This window comes from Anarrhichthys ocellatus, unplaced genomic scaffold, assembly GCF_004355925.1.
Source record: "Anarrhichthys ocellatus isolate YVR2014 unplaced genomic scaffold, GSC_Weel_1.0 scaffold6, whole genome shotgun sequence".
In the NCBI taxonomy this organism is placed as follows: domain Eukaryota; kingdom Metazoa; phylum Chordata; class Actinopteri; order Perciformes; family Anarhichadidae; genus Anarrhichthys; species Anarrhichthys ocellatus.
Window position 1 is genome coordinate 5,195,868 of NW_022280036.1, and position 19,975 is coordinate 5,215,842.

Sequence of the window (19,975 nt, forward strand, 5' to 3'; positions counted from 1 at the left end):
CACACACACACACACACACACACACACACACACACACACACACACACTCATGTCCGTCTCTCGTTCTCACCTCTGCATTCTCTCTATCTCTGTCCCCAATACCTGCAGACAAATTAGGAAATGCTTTATTTGAATATGCCAATCAATCAGTGTATCAGTATTATCTGTGTTTGGACACTTCTTGGAAGCTAAATCGAGCTTTAGCTAAGATTAAATTGTACCTTCCCTCTTGTCTGGCTCCTTTTTATATTCACACAACCTTCCTCCTCCCACACATCTTCCAGCTCCAGAACCAGTCTGAACTGCGTGCTCCGACCCCAGAGAAGGCAGCCTGGTTTCTGGATGCAGCCATAGCAGCTCGCCACAGTAGCCAACGCCCCAACACCACCGAAGAAGAACACAGAAACTCACACATGCTGTTTACATTACACATATACCAGTACCGCATGGAAAAGACAGGCAAAGGAGGAAGTAAGTACAATTTGTTCTAATAACAAAAGTAAAAATAAAAAGATTAACATAACTACAACATTAAAAACAACAAAGAAACAATCACTACTTCTACAGCTGCAGATACTACAGTATCTGTAGTGTTCAAATCACATCACACGTTGCCTGCTGTGAGTCCCACATCTGATAATCCTATTAGAATAAAAGCAGCCGCAAACGTGCGGTTTACTATTGAAATATTGCTTCACCATGTGGAAGACAAAGCAAGGTGTGTGTACACAACAATGATTGACAGATCAATGCATTTATTTATAGTCACTATGGATAAATAGTGCACATACCTGTCACAGACTGTATGATCCTGAAATCTTTCTTCAGATTGATTCACATCACACATGTGTATGTATCACATGCAGACAATGAGGATATTTGAGGATGACGTAAACCACTAATGTGGGAACACAACATGTCTTCAGTCATGTTTACATAAGTTCTTTTAATTCATTTTTCACTGTATTAACCTTTAGAGAACAAAGTTTTCAATTAACTATGTGCTAAGTGTACATGTTAGTACACATTCCTGTGATATATTGAGAGGTACATTCAATAGTTGTACACTTTCAAACCGGTCTATACTCCTAAAAATACCACCACAGAAATTGTTTTTTTAATGATATAGATAGGGGTACTTTAGTTTTGTATCCGTACCCCTTACCCTCCTCCATCTTTCCTCCCCCATTTTTGACACATTTTCTCACTTTCCAAGTGTCAGGAGGTCGCAGTCGCCTCCACCTGCTGGACTTGGGCAGTTGTGATCTCAAAGTACTTGGAGGAGGAGGAGGAGGAGGAGGAGGAGGAGGAGGAGGAGGAGGAGGAGGAGGAGCAGGAGAAAGTGTGAAAAGCAGGGAGAACTCTTTGCCCAGTTCGGCCCCTCTGTGCCTTTCTCTATCTGCCCTCGGCAACGTGATCCTGGCCCTGGTCAACGGGAGCAAGCACATCCCATACAAGTAAGGTGGTGTGTGCACGTGTATGTGTGAGGAGAGGAGAGGAGAGGAGAAAAGTTGCTTTTAATAAAGTAAGGAGAAGAAATAGAGGTAGAAAACAATTTGGAAAAAGAAGTGTGGAGAGGAGAAATGAGAAGGATAGCAGGATGTTTTTGTGAGGAGAGTAAGAGAGGAAAGTATACGAGCGATCTCTTAAGTTGCTTCAGGATTTGGCGACTTAATGCTATAAACAACAACAGCTGCTGTTACATATTCATCAAATTCATTTTGCTGGTTAACTGACTGCCAATGAGAGAAAAGGAGAGAGAGAGGGGAGAAATGGAGAGATAGCACAGTCAGAGACCTTAGACTAAAACAGTAATAGAATAAAAATACATGTAACATGGAAAAAACAATAATTGCTGTAGTAACAATTGGCATGCTCAGGCAGTGTACAGGTGATGGACCAAACTGTAAATGTCCTCATTTTACCTTTTCTTCCCACCTTCCCTCTTGATGTTCCACTCCCCTTAAGGGCTTTGTAGCTCTGTGCGTCTTGCTGGGTTAATTAAATCACAAGCTTTTGCATTTACATTGCAAAACAACCTGCTACGCTACCTAACACTGAAGCTGCAAGCAAAGCTGTGCTGAGTCTGGTTTGGCACTGATGACTCGGAGTGTTGTCGGATTGTCAGGGGATTTGGACTGGTTTAGCAAATGTATGCAGTGTTACTGCCACTTCTCTGGAACCAAGGATCCTCAACATAACGGTCACCACAGAATCACAAATGACTGAGCAAAGGCTTTGGAGCACAAGCTGATGTCAGTGGTGATCGTGGATAACTTCCACTTCAACCATCCAGTAGTCGTTGCTGAGATGTTTCAGTCTGGACTAAAGAAATGGGCGAAAACAACTGACAAACTGAGCCTCAGTTAAAAAGTTCTTTCTTGTGATGTGAAAATATTGGAAGAAATGACTAAACTAAAAATGTGCATGAATCTAGTTTGAGCCCAAGAAATCTGCTCCAATCCTTTCATCACAGTTAAAGGCCGTAACAGTCTCCCAGTGCTTCAATACTTTTGGGATGGGGTCCTATCCTGTTCTTATAATCCCAGTCCTGTTCCAGTGCTGTTGCTAGGTAACCGGTGATTCCATCCCAGTTGATTAGTAGACGTTGTCATGTGTATATAGCTTCCCAGTTCAATTAAAAAGGGCAGACAGTTGTCTGGTACCACAAAATCAAGATTTTGGCTCTTGTCCAGACATGAATCGAAGCATCTCAGCGTGACAGGCAGACGGACAGCGGTTCATGCTCATGTAGATTTAAAGGCTCTTCTCACGTTCACCAAACTTAAACCTTTCTCATCAGGGGCTGTCTGAAGCTCCTTGTCCAAAAATCCCCCCACTTCCATCTGATTTGCTGTATCTCTCTCCTTGCAAAGTCCCCACTCTGTCTGGAGTATCTAAAGGCACTGCAGGAACACAGTCAGTTGTTCTATTATCCAATATCCTGCTTGACCATTGCGATTGCTAATATTAGCAATATAAGCATAGAAATTCCAGCGCACTTCAGGAAAGTCTAGATCGCCTTAATTTATTAGCTCAGTCATACATAAGTATAAAAGCTGTGAGTGAGCGTGTTTGCAATGTGGCTTCTTTATTTGTGCTGCTCAATATTAGTGTCTAATAATGGTGAACTATGAATTTAGAAGCTGCTTCGATTATAGGCTAGTTTTAATCAAAGAGAGCATCATGCCACATACAGTAGTCTTCCCTGGTAGAAAAGAAAAGAAAAGGGTAATACATTTAGCACAGACTGAGAGGTTAGATCTCATTCAACATCCCCAGCACTTCAAGTAACATGCAAATGGATACTTCATGAGTCATGGATTTACTTACATTAATCTCGGGGAGCGATATCGAGATAGAGAAAGATCTAGGTGGGAGAGAGACGAGGGTTTGTTGAAGCCTGAGGCAGCAAACTGAGAAAGGAGAAAAGAGAGGAGAGAAGCATGAACGAGAAAGAGGAGGTCAAGATAGGAGTGTATACATACGTGTGTGTGTGTATCTGTGAGGATGTGAGGCTGTGCACATACGTGTGTGAGACGTGCCTGCAGGCTGTGTTTTTAGAGAAGGGGGACAGCAGCGTGAGGTATTGGGCCACAGAGGAGCTTTACTCACCATCAGCCTGCAGGCCTCCACACACGCGCACACACACACACACACACACACACACACACACACACACACACACACTCACAAAAGGCAATGAATGATTGCAGTAGCCCACCCAGGAGAAAGTCGTTTCTTTAACACACAGCCTACTTTTACTCTCCCATCTGCTTGTGTAATCTCTCTGGGAGATAGATCATCTCCCAATATTGGGCTACATAATATCCAGAGTGCTTCTTTTAAGACTGTGTTAGCTTTAGCCTTGGATAGCAAACTGTCATGTGTTTAAGCAGCGTTGATCAATAGACATCATCAATAACTACCATTAACTTTGCCTCTTGAATCTTCATTTCACTTATATGAATATGCTAGCCTAGTGTCATTACTACATAGACTGTAACAAAGCCGAGCTATTAATAATCCTTCGTCAAATGTCATACGTGTGTGGGTGTCTGTTAGAGGAACTGTGTGCATTTCCAAAGTGCATTTAGAGCTCACATCTCGGCGTGTGTCTGTTACTAGGGACAGCAAACTCACCATGTTGCTAAGGGAGTCGCTAGGCAACATGAACTGCCGGACCACCATGATTGCTCACATCTCTGCCTCACCCAGAGATTTCTCAGAAACCCTGTCAACCATCCAGATTGCTTCCCGTGTCCTCCGCATGAAAAAGAAGAAAACTAAAGTCACAGTGGTGAGTTTTAGTCAAACCTTAATGCTTCATGAAACTGAAACTTTAGGTATATTAAGTTCAAGATAAAGTCACTGCATGCACCACATGTGCTGCTGTCACCTTGTCTCATCTTTCACCTTTCATGATCACTTACTTCAAAATTGTTAGGCTGAAGAAAAAGCGGTGAGGGCTTGAGAGCTCTAAAAATATAAATAAAACTGAAGTCAGTAGATACATGAAAGTGCCAGTTTGTGATAGAAATAAGTAAATTAAATTTAAGTTCTTATCTTAAATCTGTTACTTGGCTAAGCTGCATGTCCAGGATTCGAGTGAATGTCATCTTTTTCTCTCTCTATTCCATCTCTCTCCGGTGTGAACTGTCAATTAAATGAAAAAAAAAAAAAATCATGCTCTGCAAATCTAAAAAGGGAATATTTCTCTCTCACCACCACCTCTGCCTCTTGCTTGCTTGTCTCTATCCCTCCTCAGCAATACACCTCCAGCTCCTCTGGAGGAGAGAGCTCCTGCGAGGAGGGTCGCATGCGTCGTCCGACCCATCTGAGACCTTTCCATCACCGAGGTGACACCGACTCTGACCTTCCGTTGCTGCGACTGTCCAGTGACCCTGACGAATATTCGAGCAGCGAGCAGTCATGTGACACGGTGATCTACGTGGGCCCGAATGGGGCTGCAGTGTCAGATAAAGAGCTTACGGACAACGAGGGACCACCAGAATTTGTACCAATTATTCCTGCTTTGCTTCGAGGTAAAACGTCAGAACAGCATCAAACACAAAGTCAAAGTCAGGCAGCTGGAGCCCAGAACAAGGTAGTTAAATTATATTTACATTTTAGTGTAAATATAATATTTAGACAATCTGCAGTAATCTGAATAATATTTGATGCAACTCACTCATGATTTCTGTTCCAACAGGTGCAGTCTCAGCCAGAAGACCAACCCAGTGTCCTCTCTCAGCCTCTGTCTCAGCCCTCTCAGTCACTGCTTGGGCAGCCGTTGGCCCCTGTCCCAGAGGAAAGAGCCGAGTGCCTGAAATGCAACACCTTTGCTGAGCTGCAGGAGAGACTGGACTGCATTGATGGCAGCGAGGAGGTGATTTGAGTTTTCTGTCATTTCTTTTTTTTATTATTAAAAGAAAAACAACTAAATATAGCAGAGAAGAGAAAGAGATGCTATATTTAAATTTGATGGGTTGTTTGACAAGTTAAACACTATCTATTCAAATGGAAAAAGGGTTTTGTTTGTATCTGTTTAGTATGTTCTGCATGTACAGTATCTGCATAACCTTTTTCTTGCTGTCACAGCTTATGTTAGTGGGATTCATTTTCTGTGCCTTTCAATAAGCATGTGCTTCCAACTGTGTTTCAAAAACGCATTTGAAAAGGCATTACCTTTTCATTGTTAAAGTATTTTGTACAGGCCTCTGTTCCATTTCTCATTTTCATCCATTCTGTCCTTTGTTCAGGTGGCAAAGTTCCCCTTTGAAGAAGTTCCAGCAAGCAAACAAGGTGCCAAACAAGAGCCATGTCCATCTTCAGCTGTCCCAGCCTCAGCTCCTTCTGCTCCTGGCTCTGCTGCTGTGTTGGATACAGAAAGTAAAACAGGTTTATTCCTTGACTAAATATGCTGTATATAAGTGTTTTACAATTGTAGTTCTGTAACTCAGCATCAAGTCAAGTCCCATTTTATAGTGTCAGGGATTTAAAAAACATTGTTCTGTCCAACATCCCACAGGCTCTGCATGTGCTGTAGGAGGTGCAGTGCAGTTCTCCTCCTCAACAGCAGCAACCTCCAGGAGGAGAACCAATGACCAGCAGCTACAGGAGATCAAGGAGGTGGTGGAAGAGGCAGAGCTGGCTCAGACAATGATCCACAACCTGGCTCAGAGTTCTGGTTCCCCCATAGCTACCAGGAGTGTTACAGGAAGCAGCAGCATCACCTCTAACGCCCTGCACAGGTCTAGGAGCTCCCTGCATGACGGGTGAGGACAGGAGGAGTTATGTATGATTGGTGTGAATTTTGTTTTTCATATGTTGCTATCAGCCATTTGAAAGGATCTGACTGTAATTGAAAAGATGTCTCCTTTACTGTCTCTCTAAACAGCCGTGAGAGTCTGAATGTGGGCAGTAACACTGAGGGAAAGGCCCGCTCTTTAGGATCACCACGCCTCGGCATCGCCAGCCTGACCAAAACCTCCGACTACAGGTAAGGTACACGTGTGTGTGGACAATAACGTTGACTGTGGACTTCAGTTTGAATGAAATTTGGAAGATGTCTAAAAAACACCAAGACAAAAATAATTTCTATTTTCACTATATTAACCGTAAGCAGCAATGAAGGACAGTCTAAATGTGTAAGAAGGCAGCAGCAGCGCCAAAGACCGGCTCCATAATGTTTGATCCTTGTATTCCTCTGCAGGCCTCCGTCCTCCCCCTCCCAGCGGTGTAAAGTGTACACCCAGAAGTGCGTGACGCTGGCAACGCCCCCCATGTCCTCACACACTCTGGCTCAAGACGGACAGGCCACAGATGCTTTGACCTCAGACAGTATGCTTCTTTCTCTGTTTATGCTTTAGAATGCAGTGCTGTATTGCTTCTGCTTATGTCTTAATGTTGTATGAACAACCTGTTATTGGGAGTCCTTACACGCATCTCCCTCTGGCAGATAATGTTGTTGCTGTTGTATGCCAAAAGTTGATAACAGAGTCTACATGAATGTCTTAAGCCATTTAAAATATAGCCACATACTGAGTCACTACAGCGCAGCACATTTTATCAGTAAAATAGCCAGTGGTTCCAAATTGGCATCATAGTGTGAAGCCAATTTCCTTCTATTCTGCACTTGGAAAACAAAATGAGATACGACGGCAAATGTGTGTCTCTGATTCTGCAGACAGTTTGGCTGCAGACAGCGGTCGATCCTCCACAGATTCCCTGCTGTCCAGGACTCCTCCGGTGGGCATGAGCCCACAAGTCCGAGAGCCAGCACAGTCTTTGTCTGCCAGCCTGGGATCAGCAGAGACACTCTGTGACGATGACGTCCCACCGATTCCTCTGGACACGCACAGGGATGGTGAGTTGAACTAAAACATTGCTATTTTTATACAAGGAAAGGAGGTTGAGATGCAAAAATAGGTCATATGAGTCATACACAAAGAAAGAGAATTATGAGGACAAATATGAACAGCGAGGAAACTAACAACATAAATGTGGTAACCTGGTTCTTACACTCCACTTGCAGCCTCAGGACCAGCAGCTTCTGTCGGAGCAGTTGGACCGATCTCACTTGGGGAGGATGAACCGGTGTACACTGTAGCTTCTGGAGGGGAGGACGCCCTTGATGTTACAGCTCTTATGGAGAGTCAGGGCCTCACCTGTCGTCCAACGAGCATCATCAGCTTCAAAAGTCATTGTTGCTCCGTCACTGCCCTTGCTTCAGGCTCTCAAGCATCCTGCTTCATTAGTACTGTCGAGGATGGAGCTGTGGAGGATTATCACATGCCTGCAGGTCCTGCAACAACCTCAGGCGTTACAGATGTTGCTGCCATGGCAGAGGTTAGTGTCACTGACTCACGTTGCATTTACGGTGAGTAAGATCATTTGGCATGTGCAAATGTATCCCAAACTAAAGCAAATGTTCACACATATGGCTGATATGATGATATTCGAGCCAGAACCAAATACAGATCAACACGGCTTGTGGGGCCAACATGGCTGCCACTTGCGAGAAATTCTGTCTCATCTGATTGAATGATGGACTCAGTGAGTCCATTATCAATCAATCAATCACATGTATACCTTCGATTAAAAGTTTGGATTCAAATCGCCGTATGATTTACAGTATTTATTATCTTCAATAACACTTAATTTGACAAAATAATCTTTAGCTGTCATAATTTGAATAAAATCTTTCACTACTTGACCAGCGCCTGGATCTTATGTAATTCAATGCTCATAGTTCATAGTGTAATCATTGTGTAAATCATTGTTTTTTGAATTTTAAGATGTCATACCCAATTGAGTTGTGTCCTATTGTAGGTGGCCATGGCCAAGCTGCGGATAGAAGGTGAAGCCTTTTCCACAGTGATGTCTAACTGTGGTTCACCCATCTCCTCCTGGATGAGTGATCTGAGCATGGGCAGTGAAGCTGACCAGTCTCTCCACAGCTTCAGTCAGTCCCAGAGCCAGCAAGGGGAGGCCCTGGCTGAACCTGAACCCAACCAGAGCCTTTCGTTCGGATTGGAGGGTCTGGGTGCTTATGAGAATGGTGGCAGCCCGAGAAGGGGGAGTCTAGAAGAAGAGGTGGTGCTGTCAGAAAATGGGGGTAATAAGGCTACTGCAACCAAAGACAGGCTGAGGAAACTGCCTCCATCCATGGCTAAAACTAACATCCAAATTCTGACAAGACCTGGTAACCTCTCTCCCTTCAAGACCACCATCAGTGTCAAACCCATGGTTATACAGGAACCAACCATCCTCTCTTCACCTACCAAGACCAGCTTAATGAAAGACCCAGGCAAATATAATGCACCGCTTTTAGCTTCTATTTCCAGTGAGATGAGTTTTGAAGACCCATGGTTGAAGCGTGTTGTGGAGGAGGGGAGGTCCAGGGAGCTTGTGTGTGAAGTGAAGCCAGAGAAGAGGGACGTAGAGCATTCAAAAAGTCCGGCGGGAGCTGCGACCGGAGACCATCGGAGCTTCTGCAGGGATTGTAAGTGGGGTTGGACAGGGTTAATAAATAAATGTTGTTTAAAAGTAAAAGATAGGATTCTTAAAGTAAGTCAATGTTCTTTATCATTTGCTATTCTTCCATCACCAGGTGGGGATCATGGCAGCTCTAGTTCAGGTGGTGAGATTGTGTCGTCTCCAGATTCCTTTAAGAGAGTGGTGGATGGCTGTGAGATGGTGGCCATTGTTGCCCAGGGAGAATGTCTGACGAGTATCTACAGCCCAGATATCCACCGTACTGCCAGTCTTCCCCGCGGATGGCACCGTCTCAACCGCCACGACGGCTTGGACAATGGAAACGAGTACCGTAATCTCGGTGTCACCACTTCAACTCCCTGCAGTCCTCGAGCCACACTTGACCGCCGAGGATCAACTGTAAAACTAGGCTTTTTCTCCCACAAGAAGGGGGGAATCCCACCTCTGCCACCAATACGGAAGTCCAGCCTTGACCAGCGGAACAGGGCAGCCAGCCTTCTCCACCAACCCAGCCACGGAGTGTCATTGCCGGGCATCTCGGCAGATGATGCAGGGATCACCAGACAACGAGGCTCGAGCATAGACAGCAGCAGGCTCTTCAGCGCCAAGTTGGAACAGCTTGCAAACAGGACCAATTCTCTGGGTCGGGTCCACAGCTCCCACAGTGGTTCCCACCACTACGACTGCTTCTCTCTGGAGAGAGGGGGGAGCCTGAGAGGGGGAGGAGGAGAAGTGAGGGGGGATAGCACCATGCCTCGCACTGGGCGCAGCCTCACCCGTGCTGGATCAGTATCTTCTCCAACTGGAAACATCAGCAGCCCCAGTGTCAGTGCCAGTCCCGGTCCAAGCAGCGCTCCACAGTCACCTGCCAAAACCAGCACCCAGTCAAAGATCTCAGCAGTCAGTAAGCTGCTGATGACCAGCAGTCCCAAGGCCAGGAGTCTGTCTGCATCCAGCACTAAGACTCTGAGCTTCTCCACCAAGTCTTTGAGCCAAGCTTCCAGCCGCAGCTCCAGCCTTCCTCCTAATGGAAAGGTAGGAACAAATATTTCTTTACTGTAAATGAACACACTTTTAACAGCAATAAACTACATGATTCGGCTCATAAGACTAAACTAGACGAACCAAACAGTTTTAACAATGACTGCGAGACCATCGTACTTAATGCAAGTAATTCAAGTCATCATGGCCTCCGTTTCTCCTTACATCCACCTAAGCAATTTATCTGTTTCCTCAGCCCCAGAGCTCAGTCCAGGGCGCTCTGCAGCAGCAGGGACCTTCCCCTGGATCCTGGTCTACCCAGTCTTTGAGCCGCAGTCGAGGGGGAAGCCTGGCTGCCAAGCTGCCTCTCCGGGCTGTCAACGGTCGAATCTCAGAGCTCCTCCAGGGAAGTGCAGGCTCCCGTTCCAGGAGTCATGCCCAGGGAGGTGGCACAGATCCAGCAGAGGACAGAGGAGTTGGAGGGGCAAGGTTAGTCAGTTTTACTTTATTTCATTTTACATTTCAGGCATTTAGTAGGACAAAATTAAAAAAATACATATGATATATGAATTGAGTTCATTACATGACAATAAATATGATGCGCCAGTGACAGTTTCTAGGCAGTGGTAGTACAGAAACCATGTATGTAAGAATATCATCAACAACAGCATGCATAACTAAATCCTGAAGGTTCATGGTGCATGTCGCGAAATTTGCCTCCATCAGTGTCTTCATTCCCTCTGCTCAACTGTGCATTATCAACTAACACAGACAAAATGGCATTAAAACTAATTCCAAAAATAATCTGTAATAATTTATCCTATTTTTCTGTTCTCAGTGGAGGAGGAACTGGAGCAGGAAGTAGTGGTGGTAGTGGTGGTGGTAGTGGAGGTGGTAGTGGAGGTGGTAGTGGAGGTGGTAGTGGAGGTGGTCCGGGTGAGGAGAGGACAGCAGTGGTCCAAACGCTGCCCTCACCCTACAGCAAGATCACAGCTCCCAGAAAACCACACCGCTGCAGCAGCGGCCATGCTAGTGACAACAGGTATGATCTCACTGTCCCTGAGAAATGTCAAAATCTAAATTTTTGCTGGTTAAAACATTTGATTTTACCTTCAACTGTGATCTCATTCTGCCTCTAACAGCAGCGTACTGAGTGGCGAGCTCCCCCCAGCCATGGGGAAAACAGCCCTGTTTTACCACAGTGGAGGCAGCAGTGGCTATGAGAGCATGCTGAGAGACAGCAGCGAGAACACAGGAAGTACCTCCTCCGCCCAGGACTCCCTCAGTGAGCACAGCTCAGCCACCACCTCCTCTAGACGGAGCTCCAAGAGCAGCAAGAAGAGCCGGAGCAACACAGGTCACAATCAAACCTATTTTCTAACTACTGCTGATATGACGTTGTCATTTAATTGGATTTTAGAGTATCATGGAGGATGACAAGAAAGGCATATATCATTTTGGGGATCAGCTTACTTTTTAATTAACTTCTCAATCAGTGAACACATTCCCAATGCCACATGCAAAGATGACCACTCTTATTGAGTTTATTCTGTTCTCGATATCTATTCATTTCTTGCCCACTTTCAGCATGCACACGTACTGTAGCTTTTAGAACTGAAAAGTATCATAAATCATTTTTGTATTTTGAAATCTATAGAGGTGAAAGCTTTGATAAAATGTGGTCAGAAGACTGCTAAGGCTTTTTAAAAAGAAAATAGAATGCTAAGAAATTAAGGATTGACAGAAACAACAAGAAATACTTGTATGAGGAGAATCCATCGGTGAAAAAGCAAAATGAGAAAGCACTGAACGGGTCAGGGAAAAGTGAACGAAGCTGTGGCTGCAGAAGGAGTTAGCAGGTAGGAAAGGTGACCCTGACCACCCATCTGTGAAATGTTAAAGGGAATCTGCTGGTGTGGGCTGTAATGAATATATATTCACCAGAACAGCACACAGAGAGGCTGCTAATGTGCCCGCCACATTACACTCTACTGGTTAACCACGAGGATGGATATGTGCATAAAATTAGATTGGACAGAGGCAGCTCTTCCTGGTGTGTCTCTGAAAAATAATTTAAATTGGAGTAACCCTTTCCATACATGAGTATGCAGTCTCCCCTTCTGCCATGCAGCATAAAGTCTGGATTTAATCTAATTTTGCTTAAAACCACAAACTTCTCAGAGAGCATTCACTGTCAAACTATCACAAGAAGACAGAGAGGATGGTCTGTGTTTGTTGCACATGTCCAAGATGGATACAACAATTCAGTCCAAATTCAGGCAGACAGAATAAAAATAGTAACAACAGACAGATGTGCAACAGACTGAAGCAATGTGTGAAGATGTTAGTGCGACCGGAATTTTAATCACATCTCCAGTTGACTCTCCCTTCATGTTTGATTTCCATTAGATTGGATTCAATAATGATCTAAAAAAATAATATGCCATGTCTCTACCTCTCCTCGTCTTTTTTCATCTATTCCTCTCCCACATGTGTCCAGCTCTCTCCCCCTGCACCTTCTCCCCCCTGCGGACCCTTATTCTTTCTCTGTCCTCTTATAATCCGCTTCCTAATGAAAAACTAATGTCTCTGCTTGACCTTCCTGTGCCACAATGAGATCAAAAGACAGCTGCAACCTTATTAAAATCACCACTCTCTCCCTCCTCCGTCACACTTTCTCTCTCAGTTCCTAGTGAATCAGATAACTCTCATTCCTACATAGCTGGCAATATCTATGCAAAGCGTGTGTGCATGTATGAATGTGTGTGTTCATTCTAGCGTTGTGGGCAGATTAGAGTGACCTGCTGCTCTTATCTGTGAGCTTCATGAACAGAGACTAAACTTTTTATCTGACTTCACACTCCATTATCTGTTTCTAGTTCCCTTTCTGCTTTTTCAATCAGTCAATACTTTTCCTTTGTCCTTTCCTTTCTGCCTCTCTCCAGTTGTTCATCCATATCCCCCTCTTTCCTCTACCACCCATGATCTCTATGCCCTATCTTCCTGTTTTTCTCTGTGAGTGACTCACTCTGATGCAAAGCAAATGGTAAAGAGTGAACAAATAGGGGTTCCCTGTTGAGCGCAAGGACACTTAAGTTGTGCTCTATCTACTGTATGGCTGTAGATAGATTTATTATCACACAGCTTGTCTGTTTACATGTTCATCTTGAAAGGTCCTCTGTAACCCCATAAACCATGTAATCCTCATGTTAAATTAAAGCATAAGTTTGATATTTTGCAAAATGCACTTCCTTGCAGAGAGTTAGATGTCAATGTCAAAATCGGCTCCAATGACATCAACGCGCATGCGTGTGTAGAGGTCCCGTGCGTGCAACTCAAACAGCGCTTTCACATCACTCTCACGTGAGCAAAATTGAAAGGAGAAAACCATGCTTTGAGGGCGACAAGCGTCTGCTGGTGCACGACTTCTATCACTGCTCTTCTGCTCGTAAAGCTTTCACTGTGTTTTTTTCTTTTTGACAGTAAGTGGGCGGACCCACTCACCACTGTGTCACTAAATTGAATTGGTTACAATCCTCGTCTTTGGATTGGCCGGATATCATTCCCGACATGGCTGTTAGGTGGCAGTATAAAGATGGTTTTCAATCTGCTACTAAAAAACACTGTTTGAGTTGCAGGCACGGGACCTTCACACACACAAACACACACGTGCATGCGTGTGTGTGGATCTCATTTGTGTTTGCGGATCTTGACATTGATTTGCCGTCATATAAATGAAGGATCAATACCACTCTTATATCTGTCTGTTCTATATAAGGCAACAGCCAGCAGCCGTTAGCTTAGCTTAGCATAAAGACTGGAAACAGATAGCCTGGCTCTGTCCAAAGCCTACAGCCTACCAACAGTTTCAATGGTCACTGATTAAGACGTTATATCCCATTTGTTTAATTAGAACTGACAAAGTAAAAATGTCAACTTGTTGATTTACGGTAGGCTAGTTGAGTATTTTTTGGTTGCGTGTAGTAAATTCAGTTCAGTTTAGTATCAAGCTAAGCCGTGCTAAAGCAGTTTGAGTGGTGTAGCGCACTGGTTTATGGTTGAAATGGCTATCAGGTCCGTTGAAGGATAGAGTTTCCCTTTAAATTTGATGAAAACCAGCCACTGACAAAATCCACCACTTTTTCCAATGCATCACTTTTCGAAAAATTTAAGAAAGACACATTTACAATAAGCATTGAACAACACTCAATAACTGAATAAGGAACTTTATGATAAACTCTGGCGGTGTGTAACACACTTCTTTTGTCCTCATGGTCCTCCATATTTTTTCTTTCAGGCCTGCAGCGTCGTCGTCTGATCCCAGCACTGACCTTGGACTCTTCCTCCTCCTCACCTTCTCACCGCTCCTCCAAACAGGCCATCACCTCCTCTTCCTCCTCCTCCTCCAGCCCAGGTGCATGCTGGGTAGATGGTCCACTGGGGCCCCCAACTCCCTCAAACCTCCGTGGCGCGACTGCAACGGCAGAAACCTTTGAGATCAAGGTGTATGAGATAGATGATGTCGAGCGACTGCAGAAGAGGAGAGACAAAGGAGGGGGCAAGGTGAGAGAGAGAAGGGAGAAACAAACCTGATCCACATGATGCTTCATTGATAGTGATGCACTTTAACAATTACAACTGGAAACACAATTAGGATTTTAATCTTCAGTTTGTAAAGTGCTTCAAGTGCATTCATCCTAAATAAAATACAGGTAGAATGTGAACATTCTTCAAATATATTTTACACCACAGCTTTCCCCACAATTGTGTGGATGTCAATATTCAGATGGGTCTAGATTTACCTCAGGTTGTTTTCACCGGCTGTACAGGTAAAGGAGGATTTGATGTGAGAATTACAAATATGGCAGGCACAGAGAAGATTGAAATTCCCCAATCTCCACAGGTAAAAGGATCTCATTCACATACAGTGGGGAAAGAGGGAGAAAGAGAGGGTAACAGTGTGGAAGTGTATTTGGAAACAAAAAAGGATCAAACAAAGCATGTAATGGTTAAAGAAAGAGAAAGTGTGTGAGGAGAATGTACTGTATGGTGGTAGGCTGAAGGAGAATGAGGGATGGATGTGTGGAGATAATTAAAGAAGGTGGAGAGCCAAAGAGCAGAGAAAGAGGCCCAGAGGGCAGGAGCCATATTGCACTTGATGTCAAAGAAATTGATTTGATGAATAATACTTGTGGGACACACTAAAAAGCAAAAAGTGTTCTTCTGTTGGATACTGCTGCTGGAGGAGAACGAGAGGAAATAGACATGAGTTACTGTACGTGTGTGGAAAGAGACTTGAAAAAACAAGTAAGGATTTTCACAAAATGAATGAATCAACATTAGCACTACGTTCTGTATGAATAGGGAGCTTTTCTTTTAAATAAATCTACCATTTCTCTCTGTGTTACTTAATTTAAGAATTTATTAAAAATTCCCCAGACTTAGCAGAATACAGAGTTTTTCTGTGAAACTCGTGAAATTGTTGCAAATTAATGCATGGCGCAGGTTTTTAGGTTTCCACTCTTCAACCTTTATGCATTCAGAGGAGGGAGCATTGTGAGCTTTGGGAGCGAGGGTGGGAGAGAAAACCATGAAATATAGATTTTCCCTACAGCAGGCCTTAAGAAAGCCACTTAACCCCCAACTGCTCCAGTGAAGCTGCTCAGTGTCCGAAAGCACTCGGCTGTGTTCACACTGAAGGGTCGATGAGGTGTGAATGTATGCAACTGTGTGAATGTTAAGCAGGCTGCTGCTGAAAGAGAGCCACATGTGTTTCACAACAGAGTCCTCCAGATAAATAAAAGGTGAATAAAATCCATATCTGCCTCTCTCTCTCTCTCTCTCTCTCTGTGTGTGTGTGTGTCAGGAGGTGGTGTATGTCAGTGCCAAGCTCCGTCTGTTGGAACACCGTCAGCAGAGAATCAGTGAAGTCAGAGCCAAGTACCAGTGTCTGAAGAAGGAGCTGGAACAAACCAAACAGCACCTGATGCTGGAGCCGCACAAATGGACGACCGAGTGTAAGTAGGAGTCTGACACATCAGGGAGTGTGTATTTGTTTCTGTGTGTGTGTGCCTGATCATGTAATCTAATCCATATCATAAGTTATCAAGCATATTAGCTGTAAGGTTTCTTGCCTGTTGAAATTCAAAAGCACTAATATATTCAGATTGTGTAGGTAATACTCATCCAAAGGCTTTGTTTTTGTTTGTTAAGAGAACAATTGTTCAATCCATTCCTTAAATATATGATTTGCTGTCTAAAAGGAAGGTATTTAATGGTGGAGTGTGTAGGATTTGCCAAGCGTGTATAGGAGAACTACAGCGGCCGAAGCTAAAACATGAAAACGCAAATGGCCCTATCTAGAGCCAGTGTTTGGTTTGGCTGCTCTGGGCTACTGTAGAAACATGGCAGCCGGCTACATATAGAATCGCTAGTTTTTGGTCTTTTCATGGAATTTGTTGATAATAAGAAAAAGATAGAATACCATCAGACTTTAAAATGGGTTGTATACTCATAAACAAATGACATAGAGCATTGTTGGAGCAAAGTATGTCATCTTTATATCTGCTTGTCTGTCCATTTTCAGTTGAGCTACAACAGGCCTACGAAGTAGACTCACTGGAGTATTTGGAGGCTCTGGAGACAGTGACAGACAAACTGGAGAACCGAGTCAACTTCTGCAAAGCCCACCTCATGATGATCACCTGCTTCGACGTGTCCTCGAGACATCGGTAGACAGATGGAGAGCTGGAGGACGGAGAGGCCGACACACAGCTGGACTCAATTAGATGACGCCCTTTGGACCATATGCCCACCGATTAATCAAACACTTTTACAAAATATCTCCCACACAGATACATCTCATCAGATGACTGGATAATTGCAAGGAGGGATACAGGGATGACTGACCACTCGATCCTGCATGTCATCCTCAAGTCTCCTCCAGATGAAAGTAGGCAGAAGGACAGGTGGACGAAAAGCTGGAGGGATAAAATAGAGAATAGAGATAGATATTTAACAGGCCAACAGACAGATGAGTCCTTATTTTTTTCTCGGGGCTTGGAAACAACCTCAGACACAGATATTGAACAGCATCTAATGAACGGGCCACTTTGAATCAGATGAATATGGCTGCTCAAAGAGGCAGACAGATGATTCTGAGAAGAAACATCAAACATAACCAAGAGAATGTGGGTTTCTAGAGATTCAGAATAATTACACTGTTCAGACATTTAGGAATGTTGAGAGGAAAGGAGCGGAAAGTCGAACAAAAACTGACCATTTTTTAAACAAAGAAGGATAAAGAAGAGGTGCAGGAGAGGAGATGAACAATTTCTCATCTCACATCATTTTAGAAGAGCACTTTTTAGAGTTCAAACACAGAGTGCTGACTACAGAATGGCCTGGTATTGTTGTGCAGTTATTAAAAGAGACTGACCAAGAGAAAGGCAGGAGGACAAAAGAAAAATGATTTAGATAAGTGCCTTGCGAACATTTCAACAATACCAAGACCAATTCTCTTTCTCTCTGAATTTGTGTACATGCAGTGAGTATGGTGCTAGCATAGAAAAACCCCACAAAAGATCAGCGTCCTTGGGAAATCTTTCAATTTATAGCCATGATGTTTTACTGTCGGTCAATGTTTCACTATATCATAAACAAACTAATACTGTATGTTTGAATGGTCTTTGGTACAATGATGAGAGATGAGACTAGATTTAAACTAAATAAAAAGAGTTAAAGAAGACCTACAAAACATAGAACAAGTCCTCGGTGAGGACCAAATATCCAATTTGAAAAACGTACATGATTTTTCAAGAACACAAGAGTAACGTGTGTTCAAACAAAGAAAAAAAACGCCATTTTTTGTGGCGATGTTTACGACTTTACCTACAAACAGAGCACCTGAATCTGAGCATCTGAATTCTGACCCTCTGGGGCATACATACAGCATGTTTCTCCTGATGCAGATGCGATGGCTTGTTCATGTTCACAAAGCAATGAAACGTCTGAGTCACATAGGAGTGGAGATGAAAACGTGTTTTCTCCGATCCATCGATTGACTTGACAGCCAGACTGTCTGTTATTTGTATCCGTGTTGTTCTGCTTTATTCTAAAAGAAACTGAATGATTTGTCAATGTGTGTGTTTTATATTAAGGTATCCTTTTTTATTTGAGTGCAATGGGACCATGTAGAGACTATGTATGATAGTAAGAGAATGGAAGTAGGGTTAAAGAGATGTTTCAGAGTAAATTGTAAGGAACACACAATACACAAGCGCGAGACAAGCCCATTGATATAGAGTGTTAAATGTCCTTTTTTAAAGGCCTGTGTTATTGGAACAAAGTAGTGAATTTAGACTGGAAATACTTACATGGGACTACAATTATAGTTATTTTATTAAAAGGACACATACATGATAAAGCAACAATTAAAAAAAAGATATATAAAGGAATGAAAGAGAACTAAAGAAAGAAAAGGATAATGGCCAAATTAAGAGGCATAGATCTCTGCCTGGTTCCATTTTTGTTTTGGACGGATAGCAACTCTTAAGATTTGTTAATATTATCATCTATGGTGCTTGAGATGTTTATGATCTAAATGTTTGTACAAATATAAATATATGAAAGAGCCCGTTTCCTTGAAATACAGAACAATACCCTTTGAATGCTTCTTCTACATCGCTGTCATCACGTCTGTTTTTCACCCCCCCCTCTGAATGTCTTCTGCCCAGCAAGCAGAGAGCATTATGGGAGATTCTGTTTGTTGTTTGAGAGCTAAAAGGAGGATTAGACACCGACTGTAATAGCGGTATGATTTGTCAAAGTGATACATTTATCTTTATCCTAATAGAGAAAACTCCGTTTTGATCTTTTCCACTGGACTAACACAGAAACAGGAAATTACTTTTAATGTTTGGATCTTCTCATGGCTGTGTAAAGAGGTAACACTCATTAATTCTATGTGGTGTACACTTGCAGTGACAGCAACAAGATAATCTAGTGGGAAATTAGCCCAGAAACTGAGATGCTTTTGATCGACTGGACCTAAGAAGCGTTTTCACAGCAGCCCTGGTGCGACACCTCTGAACGCTTCCTGTTCTTATCTCCCAGTTCACCGAGCCAGTCATGAATGAAGGTTTATTTATTTGAGCTCGGGAGAGCAGAGTCAATTATTAATGTTCTTATTTATTTACAACTTATGATATTAAAAAGTGACTATGCATTTAAGGAAAAGAAAAAAACAACTGTACATACGTTGCTGAGCCCATGTCATATAAAAATATATATACTGTACACATATCATATATACGCTCATTTTTATTTTATATATTTTCTGTTGATTTGGTTTGCACCTGTTGTTCCTGTTGGTGATTTTAATGGGCTTTGGGTTTCCTAAAACATTCACTTCCAGGGTAGTTATGTGGCTCCAGATCAAAACTTAAAAATAATGGCAAATGTTTTACACGTGAGGAAGAAAACAGTGTTGTTTTAAGTGAAATGTACTTTTATCCTACAGTACTAACTACAGCCTAGTGTCATTAGCAGTGGATGTTTTGGGAACCCCAACCTCTGGATGAGCTAAATGGCCTGTACTTTTATCCAGATGTAAGATGCTATGTGTGAGGTTTTGTCCTTAATATGTCACTGCCAAATCTACTGTGGTAGCGCTTTATAATTCCAGCAATAATTAACATCATAGTCCATGTAAGCTGAATAAAGGTGCCTTTTTCATCAGAGGCAGCCATGCTAAAAGAGATGCACTCATTTTCAGGTGCTTTAAATAAAATGACTCACAAAAATGGAAGGTTGGAGGGCAACGGAACAAACAGTCAAATGAACAAATTGACGAATGTGCTGCATGTTTTACTGGAGCGTTCAGGAATTATAACGTGCTATCTGGAAATCTGACACATAGCATCTTTAGGTTCTTAAGCAGTATTGTGTGTTGAAGTCTGTCTCAGACCATATTTTCCAGAAACTGATTTTATCT

The 19,975-nt window shown here is 43.1% G+C and overlaps 1 protein-coding gene across 2 annotated transcripts in view; it reads left to right on the forward strand.

Annotated features, from left to right (window-relative positions):
* kif26ba (kinesin family member 26Ba) overlaps positions 1-18,640 on the forward strand; it is an 81,535-nt gene extending 62,895 nt beyond the window's left edge. The window contains exons 10-28 of one of the 2 annotated variants that reach the window (XM_031846019.1): positions 285-471; positions 1,217-1,457; positions 4,129-4,300; positions 4,769-5,107; positions 5,213-5,389; positions 5,763-5,901; positions 6,032-6,278; positions 6,401-6,502; positions 6,716-6,843; positions 7,190-7,369; positions 7,538-7,851; positions 8,335-9,007; positions 9,116-10,035; positions 10,238-10,470; positions 10,820-11,023; positions 11,124-11,338; positions 14,279-14,544; positions 15,848-15,998; positions 16,568-18,640. In XM_031846019.1, coding sequence (XP_031701879.1) covers positions 285-471; positions 1,217-1,457; positions 4,129-4,300; positions 4,769-5,107; positions 5,213-5,389; positions 5,763-5,901; positions 6,032-6,278; positions 6,401-6,502; positions 6,716-6,843; positions 7,190-7,369; positions 7,538-7,851; positions 8,335-9,007; positions 9,116-10,035; positions 10,238-10,470; positions 10,820-11,023; positions 11,124-11,338; positions 14,279-14,544; positions 15,848-15,998; positions 16,568-16,716 — 5,037 coding nt within the window. In that variant the 3' untranslated portion in view covers positions 16,717-18,640. The remainder of the gene's footprint in view (positions 1-284; positions 472-1,216; positions 1,458-4,128; positions 4,301-4,768; positions 5,108-5,212; positions 5,390-5,762; positions 5,902-6,031; positions 6,279-6,400; positions 6,503-6,715; positions 6,844-7,189; positions 7,370-7,537; positions 7,852-8,334; positions 9,008-9,115; positions 10,036-10,237; positions 10,471-10,819; positions 11,024-11,123; positions 11,339-14,278; positions 14,545-15,847; positions 15,999-16,567) is intronic. The other variant, XM_031846020.1, reaches the window with a different exon arrangement.
* The last annotated feature ends 1,335 nt before the right edge of the window (positions 18,641-19,975 follow it).